Source organism: Electrophorus electricus, chromosome 14 (genome assembly GCF_013358815.1).
Source record: "Electrophorus electricus isolate fEleEle1 chromosome 14, fEleEle1.pri, whole genome shotgun sequence".
Taxonomy (NCBI): Eukaryota; Metazoa; Chordata; class Actinopteri; order Gymnotiformes; family Gymnotidae; genus Electrophorus; species Electrophorus electricus.
The window spans coordinates 12,937,091-12,955,511 of NC_049548.1; the positions used below are offsets into that span (position 1 = coordinate 12,937,091).

The 18,421-nt window shown below is 40.3% G+C and overlaps 3 protein-coding genes across 3 annotated transcripts; 2 read left to right on the forward strand and 1 right to left on the reverse strand.

Moving 5' to 3' along the window:
- The first annotated feature begins 108 nt into the window (after positions 1-108).
- On the forward strand, positions 109-5,743 carry trim65 (tripartite motif containing 65). The gene is made up of 7 exons (XM_027017481.2): positions 109-201; positions 571-1,022; positions 1,434-1,529; positions 1,803-2,033; positions 2,226-2,394; positions 2,505-2,594; positions 2,978-5,743. Exons 2-7 carry the CDS (start codon positions 588-590, stop codon positions 3,514-3,516), a joined length of 1,560 nt encoding a protein of 519 aa, XP_026873282.2. The 5' UTR covers positions 109-201; positions 571-587; the 3' UTR covers positions 3,517-5,743.
- wbp2 (WW domain binding protein 2) lies at positions 5,392-9,903 on the reverse strand. The gene is made up of 8 exons (XM_027017484.2): positions 9,722-9,903; positions 8,946-9,054; positions 8,232-8,367; positions 7,866-7,958; positions 7,521-7,670; positions 6,998-7,108; positions 6,687-6,763; positions 5,392-6,409 (listed from the first exon to the last, which is right to left on the reverse strand). The coding sequence occupies exons 1-8, from the start codon at positions 9,778-9,780 to the stop codon at positions 6,362-6,364; spliced, it is 783 nt and encodes a 260-aa protein (XP_026873285.2). The 5' UTR covers positions 9,781-9,903; the 3' UTR covers positions 5,392-6,361.
- A 4,503-nt stretch (positions 9,904-14,406) lies between these two features.
- Positions 14,407-18,324, forward strand: bccip (BRCA2 and CDKN1A interacting protein). The gene is made up of 7 exons (XM_027017500.2): positions 14,407-14,624; positions 14,811-14,885; positions 15,030-15,110; positions 15,300-15,386; positions 15,847-16,034; positions 17,549-17,708; positions 17,816-18,324. The coding sequence occupies exons 1-7, from the start codon at positions 14,502-14,504 to the stop codon at positions 17,984-17,986; spliced, it is 885 nt and encodes a 294-aa protein (XP_026873301.2). The 5' UTR covers positions 14,407-14,501; the 3' UTR covers positions 17,987-18,324.
- The last annotated feature ends 97 nt before the right edge of the window (positions 18,325-18,421 follow it).

Consider the following 18,421-nt stretch of genomic DNA (forward strand, 5'->3'; position numbering starts at 1 on the left):
TACACGTAAACACATATACGTATGCTATTTGTGACGTAAACACATATACGTATGCTATTTGTGACGTAAACACACACACACGTAAAATATTTATGCTTGAAACGTCACAACTACTCTCGCTGTACACTGTGAAGTTCTGCTTAAGAGGAATTCGAATAGCTTTCGGATAGGTTACATCACATCATCTTTCAGCAGAGCGTGGTAAGTAAGTCATACGTTATTATCGCGGGAACATGTCAAATTTGACGCTAGGTTAAAACATGGAGTTAATGCCCTTTGCGACAGTGTCATTCATTGTAACTAACACAAATGCAACTATCTAGTAGTATGTTTTGATGGTAGCGTAGCTAAGTTAGCTAGCTAGCTGTCAGGCCATAATGGTCGCTCACATTTTGTTTGCTAGCTGGTTAAATATCGAGTTAGGAGTATAAATATTGCTTTGTTTTTCTTTTCACAGTGTCGTATTTAAATGCACTACGCCTCAGCAACCCTTAAACAATATGACATGTACCAATTTGTGGCAAACATTAGCTATCATCCTAGTCTACTGCATGGTTTTCTTTTTGACAGGTTAACGTGTTTGTGTCATGGAGGCGCACAGTTTATGCTGTGCGATCTGCCTGGAGCGTTTTAAATACCCGGCGACTATACCATGCGGCCACACCTTCTGCAAGGACTGCATCTCCAAGCACTGGGATCAGAGAGAGAAGGGGAGACCTCAACACGTTGAATTCAACTGCCCTGTTTGCAACGAGAAGTTCCCCACCAGACCCTCGCTCAAGCGGAACGTGTCCCTGTCGGTTTTGAGCGAAGCCGCCGCCGACAGCGGCGGAGATCCGAAAGATGCCGGTTCTCCGTGTGAAAGAGCCGACGTCGGCACCGAGCTGCTCTGCGCGCGCCATCAGAAGCCCCTTGACGTGTACTGCAGGAACGAGCGCATGTGCGTTTGTTGTGCGTGCGCGATGAATGAATGCAAGAATCACGACAAGGTCCTGGTGGAAGAGGAGAGGAGTAACAGAGAAGTAATAACGCTCACCTGCGTCTGTTTCAACTGTTGAAGTTTACAAGCTGCACTCCTGTTTTTGTAGTTCACTTACAAGTTGTGACCAAATTTGTGACCACATGAAAACATTCAAATAATGGCAAGGCTGTTCTTAGTAAACATTTTGTAGAGAAACTCTGCTGCTTGTCCACAACAGCTCTGACTTATGACCAAGGAATAAGAAGCCATGATTCCTGAGACACTTCTGTAAAGATATTGTTTCTAACTCAAACCATTGTGCCTTAATCATCATGTGATGTACCTGGTTTAAAGTATTTAGATATTATATCCAATATTCATGTTTTCAGTATTTTGTCAGATTGTGTTGTAAAGTTCTACCTGATGACATACAAAGTATGGAATGTTTGCTGTGTTTGTGCTGATTTGACAGGCAGTTCTGAAGAAGAAAAGCTTGGAGATCAGGAAGTGCAGGGAGAATACAGAGCAAAACATTCTGGAGCTCACAGAGAACATTGCAAAAGCAAAGGTAAGAAAACAGCCCAGTGAGAGCCTTAGCCGTGTAACTCTCTTATGAAGAAAATACTGAACAAAACTGAGTTTATCATAAGAGGATATTTTAACCCAGCCTTGTGTTGCACAGCATTATAAACCAGAACCACATTCAACCCATTAAAATCCTGCCCAATGGATGACCCCACTGAGTCACCGTGTATCAGAATGATGATTCCGGGCCATAGATCTGTGTTGTGATGCCCTGCTGGTGCTTCTCTCCCTGGCCTCCCTGGTGCTGCTTTCTCAGGTGTCTCTGCAGCAGACGTCGCAGTGGGTGAACGTGAAGTTCTCACACCTGCTGAAGGTGCTGGAGGAGAAGCAGGAGTTGACGGAGAGCTTTGTGGCACATCAGCAGGAAGCTCTGCTGTCTCAGGCCGAGGCACGCCTCCGTGACCTGCAGGAGAAGGCGCTGCAGCTCTCAGAGCTCGAGGAGCAGATCGCTGGCCTCTGCACCCTCCCCCATCACCAGCTTATACAGGTCTCTGTGCCAGTGCACCTTGGGCCACATTTGAACCTTCACAGATGATGGGCTTTTGAGTATGATTGAGATTAACAGATTTCTGACATAGTAAAGGTCCTGGGATCATGTTGGATGCAAATTTTAAAATGTTTTAGATAAAGAGTTGCCATATTATTCATGCTAGTTATATGTGTCTGTGTTCGAGAATAGGATTCCATGCTGATAGAGGTCCCTCAGATGGGTGAGGTTCCTGTAGATGTTAATGTGAACGTATTGGAGAAACTGGCTCCGGTCACAGACGTGCTGTCTCGCATCTCTAAGATGGTGTGTGAGGACCTGGATAAAGCTGTTTATGCAGCTGTGGGGCACAACAAAGAAGGTCAGTTTGGTAACTAAATTAACAAAAAAGGAGCTGTTTTAGATTTGTGTGTGAAACATAGATATTCTATTTGTGTTCTTGCTCTTTTGGGGTTTGTGTGTTTGTTTTAGCTTCACCTCAGGACAAAAGACCAGTGCTTGCTGTAGTACCCAGTCCTGCTACGCCATCTTATACAGCAGGAAAGGAAGGCCTTAGTGCATGTAAATAATTCACTTTTGTCATATTACATATAATCTATTTTATCATAGGTATTATTAGTTATCAAAGTTGTGTGCTATTACTAACACCATAAACAAACAGGAATAATTCTGAGGTTTATCTGGCCTTTTAAAGGGTGAATCTAGAATATAATAAGCAATCTAGAATAATAAGAGCATCTGTCAAGTGCTCCAGTTCTAATGTGTTCACCATTAAATTGAAACAACAAACGCTAAACAAAGAGGAGTCAAATATTAAACAACAAGCTAGGTAAACACGCTTGTATTTAAAAAAGTTTACAATAATCACTCTAACTTGATTTTATGACTGTAACACTGATTGATAAAATATCAGTTACGAATAATCTTTATTTTATTTTTCGCAGACCGTTGCTCCTTGACCTTTGACCCTCGCACAGCCAACGCTAACCTCCTGCTCTCTCAGAGCAACCGTCGGGCGGAGCACCTTACCTCTGGGCCCCGTCCTGTCCCGGCTCACGAGGCCCGCTTCGACCACACCTGGCAGGTGCTGTGCTTTGAGAAGTTCACCCACGGCCGCCACTATTGGGAGCTGGAGGTGTCCAAGCCATGGGCATACGTGGGGGTGACGTACCAGGCCATCCCACGCAAGGAGAAGGGACGGACGGGCATGCTGGGGATGAACGAGCTGTCCTGGAGCCTTCAGCTGGACGAGCGGCAGCTGAGCGCCTGGCATGCTGGTAACAAGGAGCCCGTGCTGGGCCAGATGCAGGGCCAGTCCCAGCCGCTGCGTATCGGTATGCTGCTGGACTACGAGTCCGGTACGTTGACCTACTACAGCGAGGGCCAGGTGAGGCTACATGCCTTCCACTGCGTGTTCACTGACGAGCTGTTCCCAGCCTGTTGGATCGGAGAGGGGGTTAGTGTTACTCTCTGCCCACCGTGAACCGCGAGACCTTTTCTGGCAAGGCTGTCGAACCACAGTCCTCAAAGTTTAAACCACCTTCCTTGAACCACAGTCCTCAAAGGACAAAAAAATACTTTTTCCAGCAAGGTTGTTGAACCACAGTCCTCAAACCACAGTTCTTAAATGCACTACATCTGAAAACACATTTAGCTCAAAGAGAGCTTGATAATGATCTGATGTCAGGCAGTTAATGTTCTCTTTTCTCTGACACAAATGATTTTGTAGCAGATTATGAAACACTAGCTACATAAAGTGACACGTTTTCTAGTGCAGGGAAAACATACAACTCTGCAGGGGAGGGCCTCTAATAGTTGTGGTTTAGAACTCTGGCACTAATTTGTGCCCAGTGGTGATGTGTCAGACAAGAACTAGACAACTCCATAATGAACATCTCCCACAGACCCTTTCACTAGAAAGGTGAAAACTGAGGCACTGTGTTATTAAATGGAGAGCCTAAGAAGTCTCATATACTCAAATAATTTCTACTTTTGAGTTTCCATGACACTCCATGATCTTCTAGTTTCAGTGATATTTTATTACATTTTAGAAGCTGAGAAATTCAAGCTGTCAGCTCAATTCCTGATACACTACCACCAATGGATATAGTAAGAGTGGTTGGGAGGAATTAGCAATGTATTTTATTTGTCTTGTAATTATAAATTGAGTTTGAAATCTGACTTATCAAGACACTGAACATTACTTTTTTTCCAGTAGAGTAAAGTATTTCGAATTCTCAAAGCACTTTTGAATTCCATAGAACGGAAATTGTATTGTATTCGTTACAAGCTATGTTAGATTAACGGTGGTAGTAATTTTGTGTAGGTCTGTTTTGTAAATTACCTTATTGTCATGCAGCTTGGCACAATTGTATATCTAGGTGTTTAAAGAATGGTTTAAGACTGTGTTCCTTGGAGCTAGGTCCATAGGAACCTTTTTTGAAAGACTTTTATAGAGTACTGAACTGAAAGAGGTGTTTTATGGGAAATGCCAAGGGTTGGTTTTCCAGCCATGGATTGAGCCTAGTCTTGGACTAAATTGCAGTGCCAACACTGAATCAGAACTGGGTTTCATATTTTCTCTAAGCATAGGCTTAGACTAAACTGGCCCCAAATGTATTTGGGTGTATAAAATGGATTTTAGGAATAAAACAATTTTCTTTGATTTTAAGTTTGATTTTAAGCAAATGTAACTTATGTTATGAGATGGATTCATTTTGTTAAGAGTTCAACTCAAGACTGTCACACACTGTCTTTTCTCTGTGTGGTGTTCAAATGCATTACACCCTCCTGATCTGTAGACAATTTTCTTGCACATTATTTTGGCACTAGCCTTTCCACTACCTGTCTTAAATGGTTACTTATAAATCAACATTTTTTAAACAAGTTGTATCAATAAGATGTGCGGTTTGAACCCCACCCAAATTCTCTTTACATCAATTGCTCTGCTTTGAGTCAGAAAGTGGAACACATTTAAAGCACACAATGTGCCATCTTGAATTTATTTATTTTAGAACTGTGAACAAGCTGGATTGTTTGAGTAATGGTACAGATGTTTAATCTCTTGATTCTTCTAGACAGAAGTCAAAAGGCTGAAAAAGATAAGTTTTGAACCATGTGCTCTTAGAATGGTTATACTGGATAAAGAACAAAACGCAGACTGCTGTCCCTCACCCACTGTTAGTCCATCACAGGGAGAGAAGGAAAGGACTCACACTAGAGGATGATCTGTTAGTGCAATACAGTTTTCATTACTCTATCAGTTCATTAAGGGCAGGGTGAATGCTGAATGTACAGAACCATATTTTGAAGTGTTTGTTTTTAAAAAAATAAAAATAAAAAATCCCTCAAATAAATCTTTCAACTTTCAACTAGTACATCTTTAATAAAATACATTACATGTTGGACATTGCAGCTGAGACCATGCTTCTGAAATGGTTTTACATTTCTTCAGTCATATAAATTAAGTAATTAATTACTTATAATTACTTGTAATTAAATAATTAGTAGTTAATTAATTACTATGCTCAATAATAAATAGTACTTGCAGCCAAAAGGGTGGTGCTGGGGGATTGTACTGGCATGACGAGAGTTAAAGTGCTATGTTAGTTTGCGCCATGCTCCAGGGCTAGAGAGATGCTTCGAGAGAGAACGGCAGTAGTCACAAGTGCAGCGGGACCACAGATCACGAGGGAAAGCAGATCCACAGGTGATGTGCACAGTATGTGGTGCTTTGGTCAAGGTACCTTGAAGTTACAACATGTTCCGGAAACGGGAATAATGAGGACGACTCCAAGTATGACAATGAAATGACTGAGCTAATACGCGAATACACAGTAATAGTGTTATACTGCATATCCAAGCTCACCGTTCCCATTCTCTCAGATAATCATGGTCCTTTCTATTTAGCACAGCACACACCAGCTCAAACTAGCCCATTTGCATTAAATAAATGAACATTGCAATTTACATAAGTCAATTGCTTCTATACAGCAATTTGTATGTAGCTATTTCTATGTAGTTACATCTTTACAAGTACAGAAAATATTAACAAATTCTAAACTCCTTTTGCTAACAACCCTAGCTAATATTTTACTTCTCATTCAGTATGAAATCAAAAACAGTTGTGCCATTTATCCTCTCCTTCCCCAATTCTGCCAGGGTACAGCATTTACTGCTACTTGCTGGAGACTTTCACTACTGCATGCAGCCTTACAGGAGGACACGGTTAGTCGGACTAATGAAATGAAATGAAATGCTGCTGTTGGGAACACAGGCAAGAGAGAGAAGACTTGGGGTCTGGCTGTGGAACTGCTGTCCTCAGACCTTTACTGCTGCTTTTTGTCTTCCGGTGGTGAGTAAGGTGGGGGCTTGTCCTGTAATGTAGAAGATATACACATCCAATTATTATCTGTCCATGCAGCATCCAAAGCTTTGCGTAAAGCGACTTTGAGCAGGTGTGCTGAATGTGTTCCTGGGAGACTCATAGCTATGCTCTGAGGCACAGACGTAGCTGCAAGCAGTGTAGGGAAACAATAGGTATGTGAACCTGCTGGGGGGGTTGGTTGGGCGGGAGCATCCGATGGGTGTTTGGTAGTAAATGAGTGTAAAAGAGGTTATTTGGTTCATGTGGGTTAATGGAGATCAACTCACTTCTGGCAGGTAAACGCGAGTCGGTGGGAAAGAGGAAGTGCTGGCACTGGCTGCTGCTTCTGCAGCCTTCGCCTCCGCTGAGAGACAGACAGAGAGACATGATCAACTACATTACCCCTAATAAAGCACCATTCATTCATGCTCTACCGAACTGTACATCTCTGTATATCTGCAGTATCTGCACATCACATCACAGCACATCATGCTCTCTCTGAAGTAGCTAGCCAAAGCTGATCTTTTTTAAGCACTATTCCTGGGAGATCATTGGAATCGTGATTATGATAATTATGTTGCTGGGCTGTGGTCCTGACCTGCAGGTGTCCGGGGAAGGTCTGGATCAAGCGGAGCTTGGGCCACAGAGGCAGAATAGGGTGGAGGGGGCATGTATGCTGCAGCACCGGGTGGATTGGGGTAGAACACACCTGGGCAAGAAACAAAAAAGGGACACTTTTGTGTAAAAGCCCATATGCAGGTCATAAAATGGGTAGGCCAGAGTATCAATTTTTAACTTTGCATCTCAAGACTGACAATGACAGAATGGACTGAGAACATCTGGTTGTTTATCTAAGGCTAAACAGTGCATGACAGTAGTCGGTGTATACGCTTTGCTGCCATGCAGGGTCCACTTATAGCACAGTTCATTTGAGTCAACATATTTTTTTTATTTACATTAATTTAAGTAAGTAGATGGGTCCCAAAACTTATGAGGAACAGAATGCACATATGATATGAGTGCAACCTTATTCTGATAATACACTCTTCACAAGCTCAGCTTGTGTCCACGCCTCAGCCAAATTGCAATTCACAATTAATCAATCACCCCCAGCGCATCACCTGGAGCAGGGGGTCCAGGAAAGGAGTATCCAGGAGGAGGGGGTCCAGTGGTGTAGATGCCATTAGCTGGAGGTGGGGAAGGGTACACATATGCTCCATTAGCCATGTACGGACACCCAAAATCACCGGTCACAGGCTGGCCTCTGGAGGCTAGGAGCAAAAACAAAAAACAATTCTGAATCAAACACATTACATTTGATGCACTGTTGTTTTTTTTTTCGGAACCCCTCCGGAATCCGAATAACCACAAACAATATGCTTGGAATCTGTAGTCTTTGCTGGTAGACATACCCCAAAGCCCCACCCCCCCAGTGACAGAAAACAAGAAGGGGTTGGTGAATTTACCCTGGGCTGCCACCTGTAGCATGTACTGTCCAAACTCAATTGCTCCACCAGAGATGAAGAGCATCTTGAAGGTTGCAGACCCCTCCCAACCACCTACAAAACAAAGTGACAACCAACGATTTTACTAATGTGTTCTACAATCACTTCAGGCAACAATAAAGATATCTATACACGGCCAGGTATGGTTGTTCACAGCTAAAGTTCATTAAACCGCTCAGCTCAAGTTCATCACAGGGCTTAGTCCTAGAGAACATAATCTGGTTAGTAAAGAACATCTTTGGGCTTTTTGTTAGAATCCTGCACTAAAGTGCAGTAAAACAAGTGTCATGAGTCTCTCTTCATTAACGAGGAGAGTGAAGCTCGTACCCCCTGGCTCAGCAGTCACTGTGCCCTTTATGTAGTTGGCTCCAAGGACAGGTTGTTTGACCTCACACCCTTCATCAAGTAGAATGGCAATCATAAAGGACTGCAGAACATCCTTCCCCTTTGCCACGAAGATAAGCTGATAAAAAAAAAAAAATGTAAACACTTAAGTCCTCATCAATGACCAATTTTTGGAGTAATGATTAAGACTAATGAATGTTAATAATCAGGATACCAGTATCACCTATGCCTACGTCTGGGCCTGATAAGAAATCCTTTCTTTCATTTAGAACACAGTGATACTTGCTCTCGACATAGAAGGAAGGAACATTGGCTATATATGGAGAATGTTTCTGGTGAGACGTTTACGAATTGTGTGGCCAATGGACGACCAGTGACGGGTCCTGTATCATTTCAGTTAGAGCCATTGTAAGGATTCCTGTAGCCATTACATCCATTCAGGTCTCCAGGAAAAAATAAAGCACTACCAAAATAATACCTTATAAATACATAAGCAGTTTACTAAAAAAGGTTTGACATTTGTACCAAGCAGACAGCTAGTACAGGGGAGCATGGTTACCCCCCCCCCCCCCCCCCAAGTATCCTGTTCAAGCAGAACTGCACTTTTAACATTTGCATAAGTAAGTCATGTGTTGTACTGGTCAGAAAGATCATCTCCATAAGGTCTCCCCTTTCTTGCAATCTTGTCACACTCACCCTGTATGGCGTAAGATAGATGCTCCCCTTTCTGGTCTTCCTAAAAGCCTCCGGTAAGTGGTCTGCATCACTGAATGCCAGCTCCACATTTTCATAGGACATCAAGACACTATGGAGAAACCCAGTCTATTCATGGGCATATCATGATCACATATTCCCAAGTTCAAAACTTGCTTTGATATCAAAGGGACACAAAATGGTAGAGCATCAAAAATAAAACATAATACATATTGTATTATAATTAAATAAATAATGTGTATTAATAATACATATCCCGATCCACTGGTTCCCACTGTATGGCCCAATTAGGCCCGATAACACCAACGTCTGTACTGGTTACAAAGTTCTGTAGCTAGCGTTAACCATTCAGTTTACCCACCTATGTCAGCTAGAGTAACATTACACACAAAATGTATGTAACGTTAGTCAACTAGCCAAGTTGTCAAATAAACAGCTCATATAATAGTACTTAATTTAATCAGCTAGCTAGCCATTACATGGCCAGCAAATGCAAGCCGATATTTTATTACGAGACACAGGACATGGATCACTATTTGCACAGAGCGAAAAGTCTATCAGCTGTAACAATGTCAGGGTTTTCAGTTAAGCAAAAAATCGTTGAAGTCAATTTAAATGACCTAGCTAGCTAGGTTAACTTAGTTAGGTTAGGTGAGATTACCTAACTAGCTATTCTGCGTTGACTTGCTTGCTATAGCTAGCTAGCCTAGATAACATTAAGTTATGTGAATGCAGACTGTCAACGATGATAACTTTACCTCTCACTGTTGTTGATGATGACACCTCCGGATTCTGAATGATTATGGTTAAGGGACATCGTGTTTCCACCTGTTTCCTGAGCATTCACAAGGTGAGCTCCTTTCCTTCCAACAAATTTGCGGAGAGCAAGAAATGGTTATTTACGACTGCACCTGCACTTCCGGCATGGACAACGCCTCTTTATGACGTAACAGATATTTGGAAATCAGTGGACGTTTCCCGAATATTTCTCATTAATATTTTTGGATTAGAGAGGTTTTAGCAAGACACTATATTCTGTTTCATTCTATCTGAGTTGTTGACGTGCCACCATGGAAACATTTGCGTTATTATCAACTTTACTAGTACCTTATTTATAAGGATTAGTGGTGGAAACCTGTCAGTGATGACTCTTAACTGTAGTGCCTATTAGATATCCGTTTACAGACCCTGGATTTTCAGTATTATTGTTTTTGTACCTGGTTACGCATGGATAGGAATATTCCCTGTGGATCTGCCTCGTCTTATTAATAAGATTATAAAGACACATAATAATAACTGAAACCAACCTGACTGAAATGGGGGAGATAATTGAACGTAAAACATAGTACGCTTAACAACGTTCCAGCTAAACTAAGAGACCCACTAAATTATAATGCACACACAAAAAACACCAAAATACAACATTAAATACTAAATTTAAAACTATTTACAGCCTGCGGGGAGGGGTACGGCATCTTGTGAATCCTAGCCGTGCCCTCTCTTTCTCTGGGCCAGTGGCTGATAGCACAATAAAGGAGCAATAAGTCATTTTTTTTCCCAAGGATTCTTCACGTTATGAAGCAGCCATTATATTTACACATCGTTTCTTGGATGTTTCAAAGATTTTGTTTTAAATATAGTTTAAACATGGATGCCTCCATGTGGGGGACCCTCTGGAGCATACAAAGTAATGAGAGTTTTTCTCTTGTGAGCTGCACTTTTTAGAAAAATTTAAAAATAAGAAATAATCACTTTCATAAATATTGCTTGCTACTCTTTAGTGGTAAAAATTACTCATTGCTCCTTTAAATAGTTTCATCCCTCTTTCTTGCCTAAGCAGAAAGCATAGGGTTACCAGAGAATTGCTCCTTTTGTTGCAGTCTTTCTTGTAATGATCGTCGTTCTGCAGCCTCTACATTTAGTTATGCAAGCATAGCAACAGCAACAACAACAACAATAATAACAATAATCATAATCGTAATAATAATTATAATAATAATATGAATGTAGTGTTTTCAAGTAGCTTCTAGTTTTCAAACTCTATATAAAACTTGTAAGTAGGCTGCTACATACTGTCAGTTTTTCCTTTAGAGCTTTAGAGTATCTTAATCTATGACAGATACCTACCATGCAGGCTTATTGATTTTCTTATTCTTTTTGCAAGTTCAACCTTCGCTTATATTTGATTATTGTAATATGTTCCTTAAAATTCTTAGGCATCCTTCAGCAATATTCACACTACAGATATTCAGCAGATCTCACATTACAATTAGCCTTTTGAATCATTTGAGATTTGGGGAAGCCCTACAAACAGGCCTTGAAAATCCCTGCACCACCCATTATTTATGATAAATAAGTTAGCAAGTAAAGGTGGCATGAAGATATACTAAGTCAAAGAACACTAAGCTTAAATTGCACTATGACATATATAAAATGCAACAAACACTGTTACTGATTAACAATCAAGTTATAATAGTTCTGGACTATTATCAAGCCTCTGGAACAGTCAAAATACAACCCTAAAATCCCTTAACATAATAAATAACTTGATTAACCAATTGGGAACAGAATAGCAAATGACTGACCTCTGAAGGTCTGTTAGTTTCCTGTTTAATTGCCTTGAGGACATCAAAGGTTAAACAAAGACAAAACTCAATTCCTTGTCCCAAAACCTGGGTGTTACAGAAATATTAATATCAATATTAGCTTTATGAACCATATAAGCAATGTTGGCAAAATTGGATTTTATCACATTATGTTAGAAATATATCCAAGGTCTGTGACATTCTCTCAATAGTTGACAGTTGTGATAAACTCACACATGCTTTTGTGTCAACTCCTCTGGATTATGCTAGGGCTCTTTTTGCCTGGACTTCTAAGAAACCAACATGAAGAGAGTGCAAATATTGTGGTGAGAAGTTTGACAAGCACAAGAACGAGAGACCATATTCTTCCTCTGTCTTTCATAAGTGACTTCAAGATACACTTAATGATCTTCAAAAGTGTATGGTCTCTCTCCATTGTTTTTCAGTGTACAGATTATTTGGTATGTTCTTGTAAAAGCTCTGAGATCTAATAAACTGGTCATACCTGCTGCCTGAATGTGGCAAGACAGCTTTTTCTAAGTATGGCCCTAAAGCTCTGGAATTTTCTTGCTAATGTCCTGGGGTCTCTTGACAGTTTAACTACATACAGTTATGTGCAAAATAAGAGCAGTGTGTTTAAAACAACTGAGAAAAAGATCAATCCTCATAATAGCATTACTTTTTATATACACAAAGGCACTGGGAGCACTGCACATTCAATTCCAAATGAAAACATGAATGAAATATCAATTTCTAAACTGAAAATGAATTTTTTAAAAAAGAATAATAGCCTGTTCAAAAAAAAAAAGAGCAGTGTCTTCATTTTCATTTACAAACTCAAATATTTACAGTATAAACTAAATGTTGTTTACAGATTGAGCTTTTCTGTTGATCACTGAACTAATATTTAGTTGTATAACCTTTATTTCCTGATAACTGCTTTACATCTGTGTGGCATGGAGCCAACTAACATCCGACACCTGCGAACAGATATTCCAGCCCAAGGTGACTGCAGAAGAACTGTGGAATGTAGTCCATTCTTGGGTTTTGCATCAAAAACAGCATTTTTGATGTCATTCCACAAATTCTCAATCAGATTGAGGTCTGGGGATTGGGCTGGCCACTTCATAACATCAATCTTGTTGGTCTGGAACCAGGATGTTGCCCGCTTGCTGGTATGTTTGGGGCCGTTGTCCTGCTGAGACACCCATTTCAAGGGCATTTCTTCTTCAGCATAAGGCAACATGATCGCTTCCAGTATTTTGATATTTTGATTCAGACTGGTCCATAGTGCCTGGTATGCGATAAATGGGTCTGACTCCAAAGTATGAGAAACATCCCCAACCATTATGCTTGCACCTCCAAGTTTTACAGTCTTCACAGTGTACTGTCATCTCTCAAACTGTCTGTGGCCTTTAGACCCAATAAGAACAATCTTGCTCTCATCTGTCCATAGAATGTTGTGCCACTTCTCTTTAGGCCAGTCAATGTGTTATTTGGCAAACTGTAACCTTTTGAACACGTCTTTTTTTCAGCAATGGTACTTTATGAGGGCTTCTTTCAAATAGTTTGGCTTCACGTAGGCGTCTTCTGATTGTTGCAGTACTCACAGGTAACTGAAGATCTTCTTTGATTTCCCTGGAGCTGATCATTGGATGCTTCTTTGCCATTCTTGTTATTCTATGATCTACGCAGATGGTAGTATTCCTTTTCCTACCACATGTTTTGGGTTTTGTTGGTCATTTTAAAGCATTTGAGATCATTTTAGCTGAGCAGCCAATTATTTTCTGCACTTCTTTATATGTTTTCCTCTTCTCCAGTCAACTTCTTGATCAAAGTTCTTTCTCCTTCAGTACAGTGTCTAGAATAACCCATTTAACTCACTGAGCAAAGGCTAAAACCAGCAGGTACAACATTTGCTGCCCTCTTTCTTTAAATAAGGGCCATAATTGACACCTGTTTCTTCATAGAATGAATGACCTCACTGATTAAACTCCATACTGCTATTAATTTGAATACGCACCTTTCATTAAATGAGTAAATTACACCCAATTAGCAGTGTGCATGTCATGACTGTTGATTCTCTTGGTTGCCCCTTACTCGGCTACACCTAGTCATGAATCTTTTCCCATGTTGTATTATCTTTTCTGCCAAAATCAGTAATTAAATACATTAGTGATGTTAGACTGCTATTATTTTGCACATAACTGTATATTATGAGGGTGAAAATCCATCTGTTCAGAATAGCTTTTTATTGACCTGTAATAAATGATTTTGGTGATTTTTCCCATGTATTTTCTGATCCTGCAATTTATTTGTTGCTTTATATTTAAAAGTTTTGTTTTATCCTATTTTATAATTTTATTTTATTTCTGCTATTCTTCTTCTTCTTCTTCTTAGTAATACCAAAATAATAGGGTAATATATACATTTAAGCCTCTAGAAAATGAAAGTATTAAAGTATTATTTAAAAAGATATAAAAATCTTAAAAGTATCTAAAATACTCAGTACTTAAATATATAAAATATTTATGTGTAAGGCTACTCAGACAGGATACTGTTAGCCCAGTATGGCAAATTAAACAGAAATAAATAATAAGACAGAATAGAGTAAACAAAGGAAAGAAGAATATTACATACTCACATACTCTGATATCATATAGATAAATGGGATAGCTTTTATTGTATAATCCTGGCAATGTATGGGCGGACACAGGTACTTTTATTTTTACTGGTACATCCTCACAAAAATGGTGGCTTCCATTTTACAGGTATAAAATAGAAAAAGAAGCCATGTTGGCTCTATGACTGCGACTATGCCTCCTTAGAAGCCTTCGTGTTGTAAGATCCGTAATGGCATTTGATGGCAGTCAGTTTTGCTGAAATAAAATATGAACCGAACTGAGCCTCATTTCCCCCTTTCCCAACGTGTGTCAATTATCTGAGAGGCAGCATGGCTTCATCAGCGAAAAGACGTGCAGTTGGAACTGGTGAAAATCCTGAGGACAGTGATGACAGTTTGGATGAAGGACTAGAAGAGGAGGACGACGAAGACTCGGAAGAAGAAATAAACGAGGTAAATAGCTTGGCTTGGGTTTTCTCTGGCGTAGCGTTAATGTTGACAAGCTGGCTAGCTAGAATGCTAGTTAAACTATCCTAACGTTAGCTAGCTATCAGATACTCTAGTCGGGATGTCATTAGTTCATATATATTTCCGGCTGACTAAAGTTTGTTACATTTTTTGACACTGACTTGTGTTCAGGAGGTTGTCGTGGATTTCGAAGCCCACGCGATATGTGACAACGATTTCAGTGGCGTTAAGAAACTGCTGCAGCAGGTAACTTGCTAGTAACGGCATAGCTTGAATTAAGAAATGTATATGTGTAACTAGATGGTAAACCATTTAGCCAGCCTTATTAAAACGTATTGGTAATAGCTAGGTTACCGTGTTTTAAGTCGTGCATTTCTTCTAACCTAACAGCTTTTCCTGAAGGCTCATGTGAACACCTCTGAGCTCACGGACATCATTATCCAGCAGTCTCACATAGGCAGTGTCATCAAGGTGAGAACCCATTTCAGCATGTTTTTAAACTAGTCAAGTGCAGTGTTCAGGGGTCTTTTGAGTTAGTTAACGAGCCAAACGGGCCGTCTACTGTTTTAACCGCCCCGACCAGTCAGTCTCTCTCAATCTCACACTTACACACGCCCCCACCCACCAGAAAGCAGGTATATTGCATGTCTGTGTTTACAGCAAGCCGAGTTGCCGGACGACAGCGATGAAGAGGATCCGGACGAAGTGTTTGGCGTTATCAGCATTTTAAATCTAACCGAGAGAAAGGTAATGTTACAATAGTTCTTAAGATTTGGGCCACCTTGTCGAAATGGCTTGTTGTAGGGTGCACAGACTGTAGTATGAAATATGGATGCTTACTAAGCTATATGGAATGCACAAAATAAAGTTGTTACATTTGTTTTCTATATACACTTTTAGAACGCCCAAAAGCAAATAATACATTGATAGGTTTGTATAATGCACTTAAAAATAATTACAATCACACTAAATCTTCATCTTATTATGATTTAAACATCTAAAAAAAACCTTGCATTTAAAAAAATCTAAGCAGTAACCTGATGTAATGTTCTGCACAGTCAGAAGCCCTTAGTAGTACTACACAATAGCTGGGATGTTCAATGCCATAAATGGAATAAATCAACAAAACCCTGGCATTTTATACTATAAAAATGTTATGACATTTTTATGTCATGTTCTATTGTGTGTGTGTGGGGGGGGGGTTTAGGGTGTTGAATGCGTGGAACAGATCAAGGAGCTGATTTTAGGGCAGTGTGAAAAACTGTGCCCGGCTGGTGTGCTGGAGCAATTTGAGAAGGTTCTGCATGATGGATCTCAGTCTGTTGGACTGCTACTCAGCGAACGCTTCATCAACGTTCCTCCGCAGATTGCTCTGCCTCTCTACAGACAGCTCCTGTGAGTATTCTCTATAGCCTCTTTTCTACTGTCTAACTGAGCCCTGTTCCCCAAAAGCATTGCAAAACAAAGGTCATCTTAGAGAGCATTACACCAAACAGTTATTATCTTAACACTATGATACTTTTGGGAAACTAGGGTTCTTATTATAGACTGTCTGATCGCATATCCATGCGAACAAGGCACAGAATGATTACAAAGCACGGTTAGCTAACTACGCTCAGAGCTGCAGAACCATTTGGGTGGGATGTCTTAATAACTGGGATTTGCTTATTTGCTACACAAATGGAGGTAGAATGTTTGTTGTCTTCTCTGCTGTTGCATTTGAACATGTCCTGTGCTTATTTGCAAATAAAAATAAATGTTAACATCTGAACAACTGCAACTTATCCGTCTTGTGGCGAGTTGTTTAGTGACCTTTTTGAGAGCCTGTCTGTGCCACAAACACTTCCTGGCCCTGATTTCCAGCACAATATTTATGGAAGAGGAAACGGTAACCAGTCTCAGGAGTCCAAAACAGCTTGACATTGCCTTAGTAACTGTTTGGCCCTACGAAGTGGAAGAGGCTACAGCTGCCATTTAGATGCTGGTTTTTTTGTTTTTTACCACAAGGGGGCAGCTGTTGAATGTCCTGAAATTTGTCCCAAAAACACTTGGAATTCAATAATACAAAATTATGGTATCAGCCTAGAGGGTTTTGTCCTTTTAAACTGGCATTTAGACCTTTTTGAATACAAAGTTTGTAACAACTCTAAGTTATACTGTTCTTACTAAAACCTCAGTATTTTGCATATGAGAGCTGTTTTTCAACAAGCAGTTCATTAGTCTTTCATTTGTAAACATGAGCATTTTCTGAGCTATAGTCCTTTAAATCCATGCTGGGAGTTCTGAAAGTGTATTGTCCTTTGTTTTTATTGTTTTGTGACAACTTGTGTCCCTAATTCCATCATATGGCTCAGTAATGGCACAGAATTCAGACTTGCATAAACAGTGCTGAGGCTGCATGTCACCTCATACCAGGCCAAACCCCCGATTTCCATGCTCTTCCGTGACAAATGCACAGCAAATGGCACCAGCATACACAAAGGACAAAGCTGCATTGAGCTTAAGCTCGACACCACCTCGATTTCTCCAAAGCATTGTAATGTAAAGATTAATCACAACCTGTACGCTTTTACGGTAGTCTCAAAACAACTTTGTTCAGTTAAACGAAGACCTAAAATCAGGCCCACAGTTAGCACTTACTCCTTTGTTGTAGTCCCACAGTGGTCTTTTGTGAGAGATTTTAATGTCTCAAGTTTCAAGTTTGGTTTATTCGTCACATACATAGTCATACACAGTATAACCCGCAGTGAAATGGTGGCGAGTGCTCTGTGCAAACTGAGGAAAAGAAAACAGGGGTGCGTAGAGAAATATAGATATTCTCTATATGTGAAATATATATATATATATATGCAAGAGAAATATATATATTCTATGTATGTACAAAATATCTCGCATGGACGTTTTGACAGAGAGGAGATGGCTGAGGCACAGAAGACCAACAAGCCCAGTGGGAAGTGTCACTACTGTCTGCTGATCAGCAAAACGTGTCAGGAAACCAAGAAGCCTGCCCGAGGACCTCCCAAAGGGGAGCTTCTTTTCGTCAACGCCGAGGAGGAGTTCTTTTATGAGGTGTATTCAGAGCACACGATCATCTTGCAAAAGTTCAAATATGATCATGGGAAATGTCTGTCTTCCACTGTTGGTCTAAAGGCGTTCTGTTTCTCATCCAATCACAGCAAGCCGTTGCGAAGTTTAACTACTCTGTCCAGGGGGAGGCTGATTCATGTCTCACAGGAAGATGGTCATTCGATGATGTGCCCATGAAACCCTTCCGTACGGTGTGTCTAGTTCCCATGGACAGAATGCCATTTATCATGGACAAGCTAAAGGAGTACCTCACCCTCTAAACTGACCCTACAGGCCTCCAAGCCTTTCATCTCTTTCAACACTGACGGACTGACCTTTGGTCCGCTATATGAAAATCTAATGAGATTTTTCTTTTACATCCTTTGGAGCTGTTTTCTAAAAGGTCAGATATTCAGGATTTTAGCTACTGACCAATAAGGCAAATGGGACTGTAGGCCAGGATGAAACCAGAAGCCAGTTCCTTTTACAGTAACTTAATAGTTTGCTGTAATCCACGAAACAGAAGTGTGTATATTACATCTATTTTCCCAAAACACTGTCTGTGTTGTGTGTGTGTAATCATCTGAAATGGGCTATAAAATAAAGTGCCTTTCTCTTATAGGACTTTTCATTAATACTTGGAGTAGCAATCAAAATGTTTAATTCTCCATGTATATAATGAAAAGAGGTGAGTAGATGGATTAGTACAGATAATG

Excerpts from the sequence above, each read along its gene's own strand:
- trim65 (XM_027017481.2), top strand. The coding sequence starts at position 588 with ATGGAGGCGCACAGTTTATGCTGTGCGATCTGCCTGGAGCGTTTTAAA. Across the intron at positions 1,023-1,433 it reads AGGAGAGGAGTAACAGAGAA|GCAGTTCTGAAGAAGAAAAG; the intron begins GTAATAACGCTC and ends CTGATTTGACAG. Across the intron at positions 2,595-2,977 it reads AAAGGAAGGCCTTAGTGCAT|ACCGTTGCTCCTTGACCTTT; the intron begins GTAAATAATTCA and ends TATTTTTCGCAG.
- wbp2 (XM_027017484.2), bottom strand. The coding sequence starts at position 9,780 with ATGTCCCTTAACCATAATCATTCAGAATCCGGAGGTGTCATCATCAAC. Across the intron at positions 9,055-9,721 it reads ATCATCAACAACAGTGAGAG|TGTCTTGATGTCCTATGAAA; the intron begins GTAAAGTTATCA and ends GTTTCTCCATAG. Across the intron at positions 6,410-6,686 it reads CTCGCGTTTACCTGCCAGAA|GACAAGCCCCCACCTTACTC; the intron begins GTGAGTTGATCT and ends TCTACATTACAG.
- bccip (XM_027017500.2), top strand. The coding sequence starts at position 14,502 with ATGGCTTCATCAGCGAAAAGACGTGCAGTTGGAACTGGTGAAAATCCT. Across the intron at positions 14,886-15,029 it reads TTAAGAAACTGCTGCAGCAG|CTTTTCCTGAAGGCTCATGT; the intron begins GTAACTTGCTAG and ends CTAACCTAACAG. Across the intron at positions 15,387-15,846 it reads TAAATCTAACCGAGAGAAAG|GGTGTTGAATGCGTGGAACA; the intron begins GTAATGTTACAA and ends GGGGGGGTTTAG.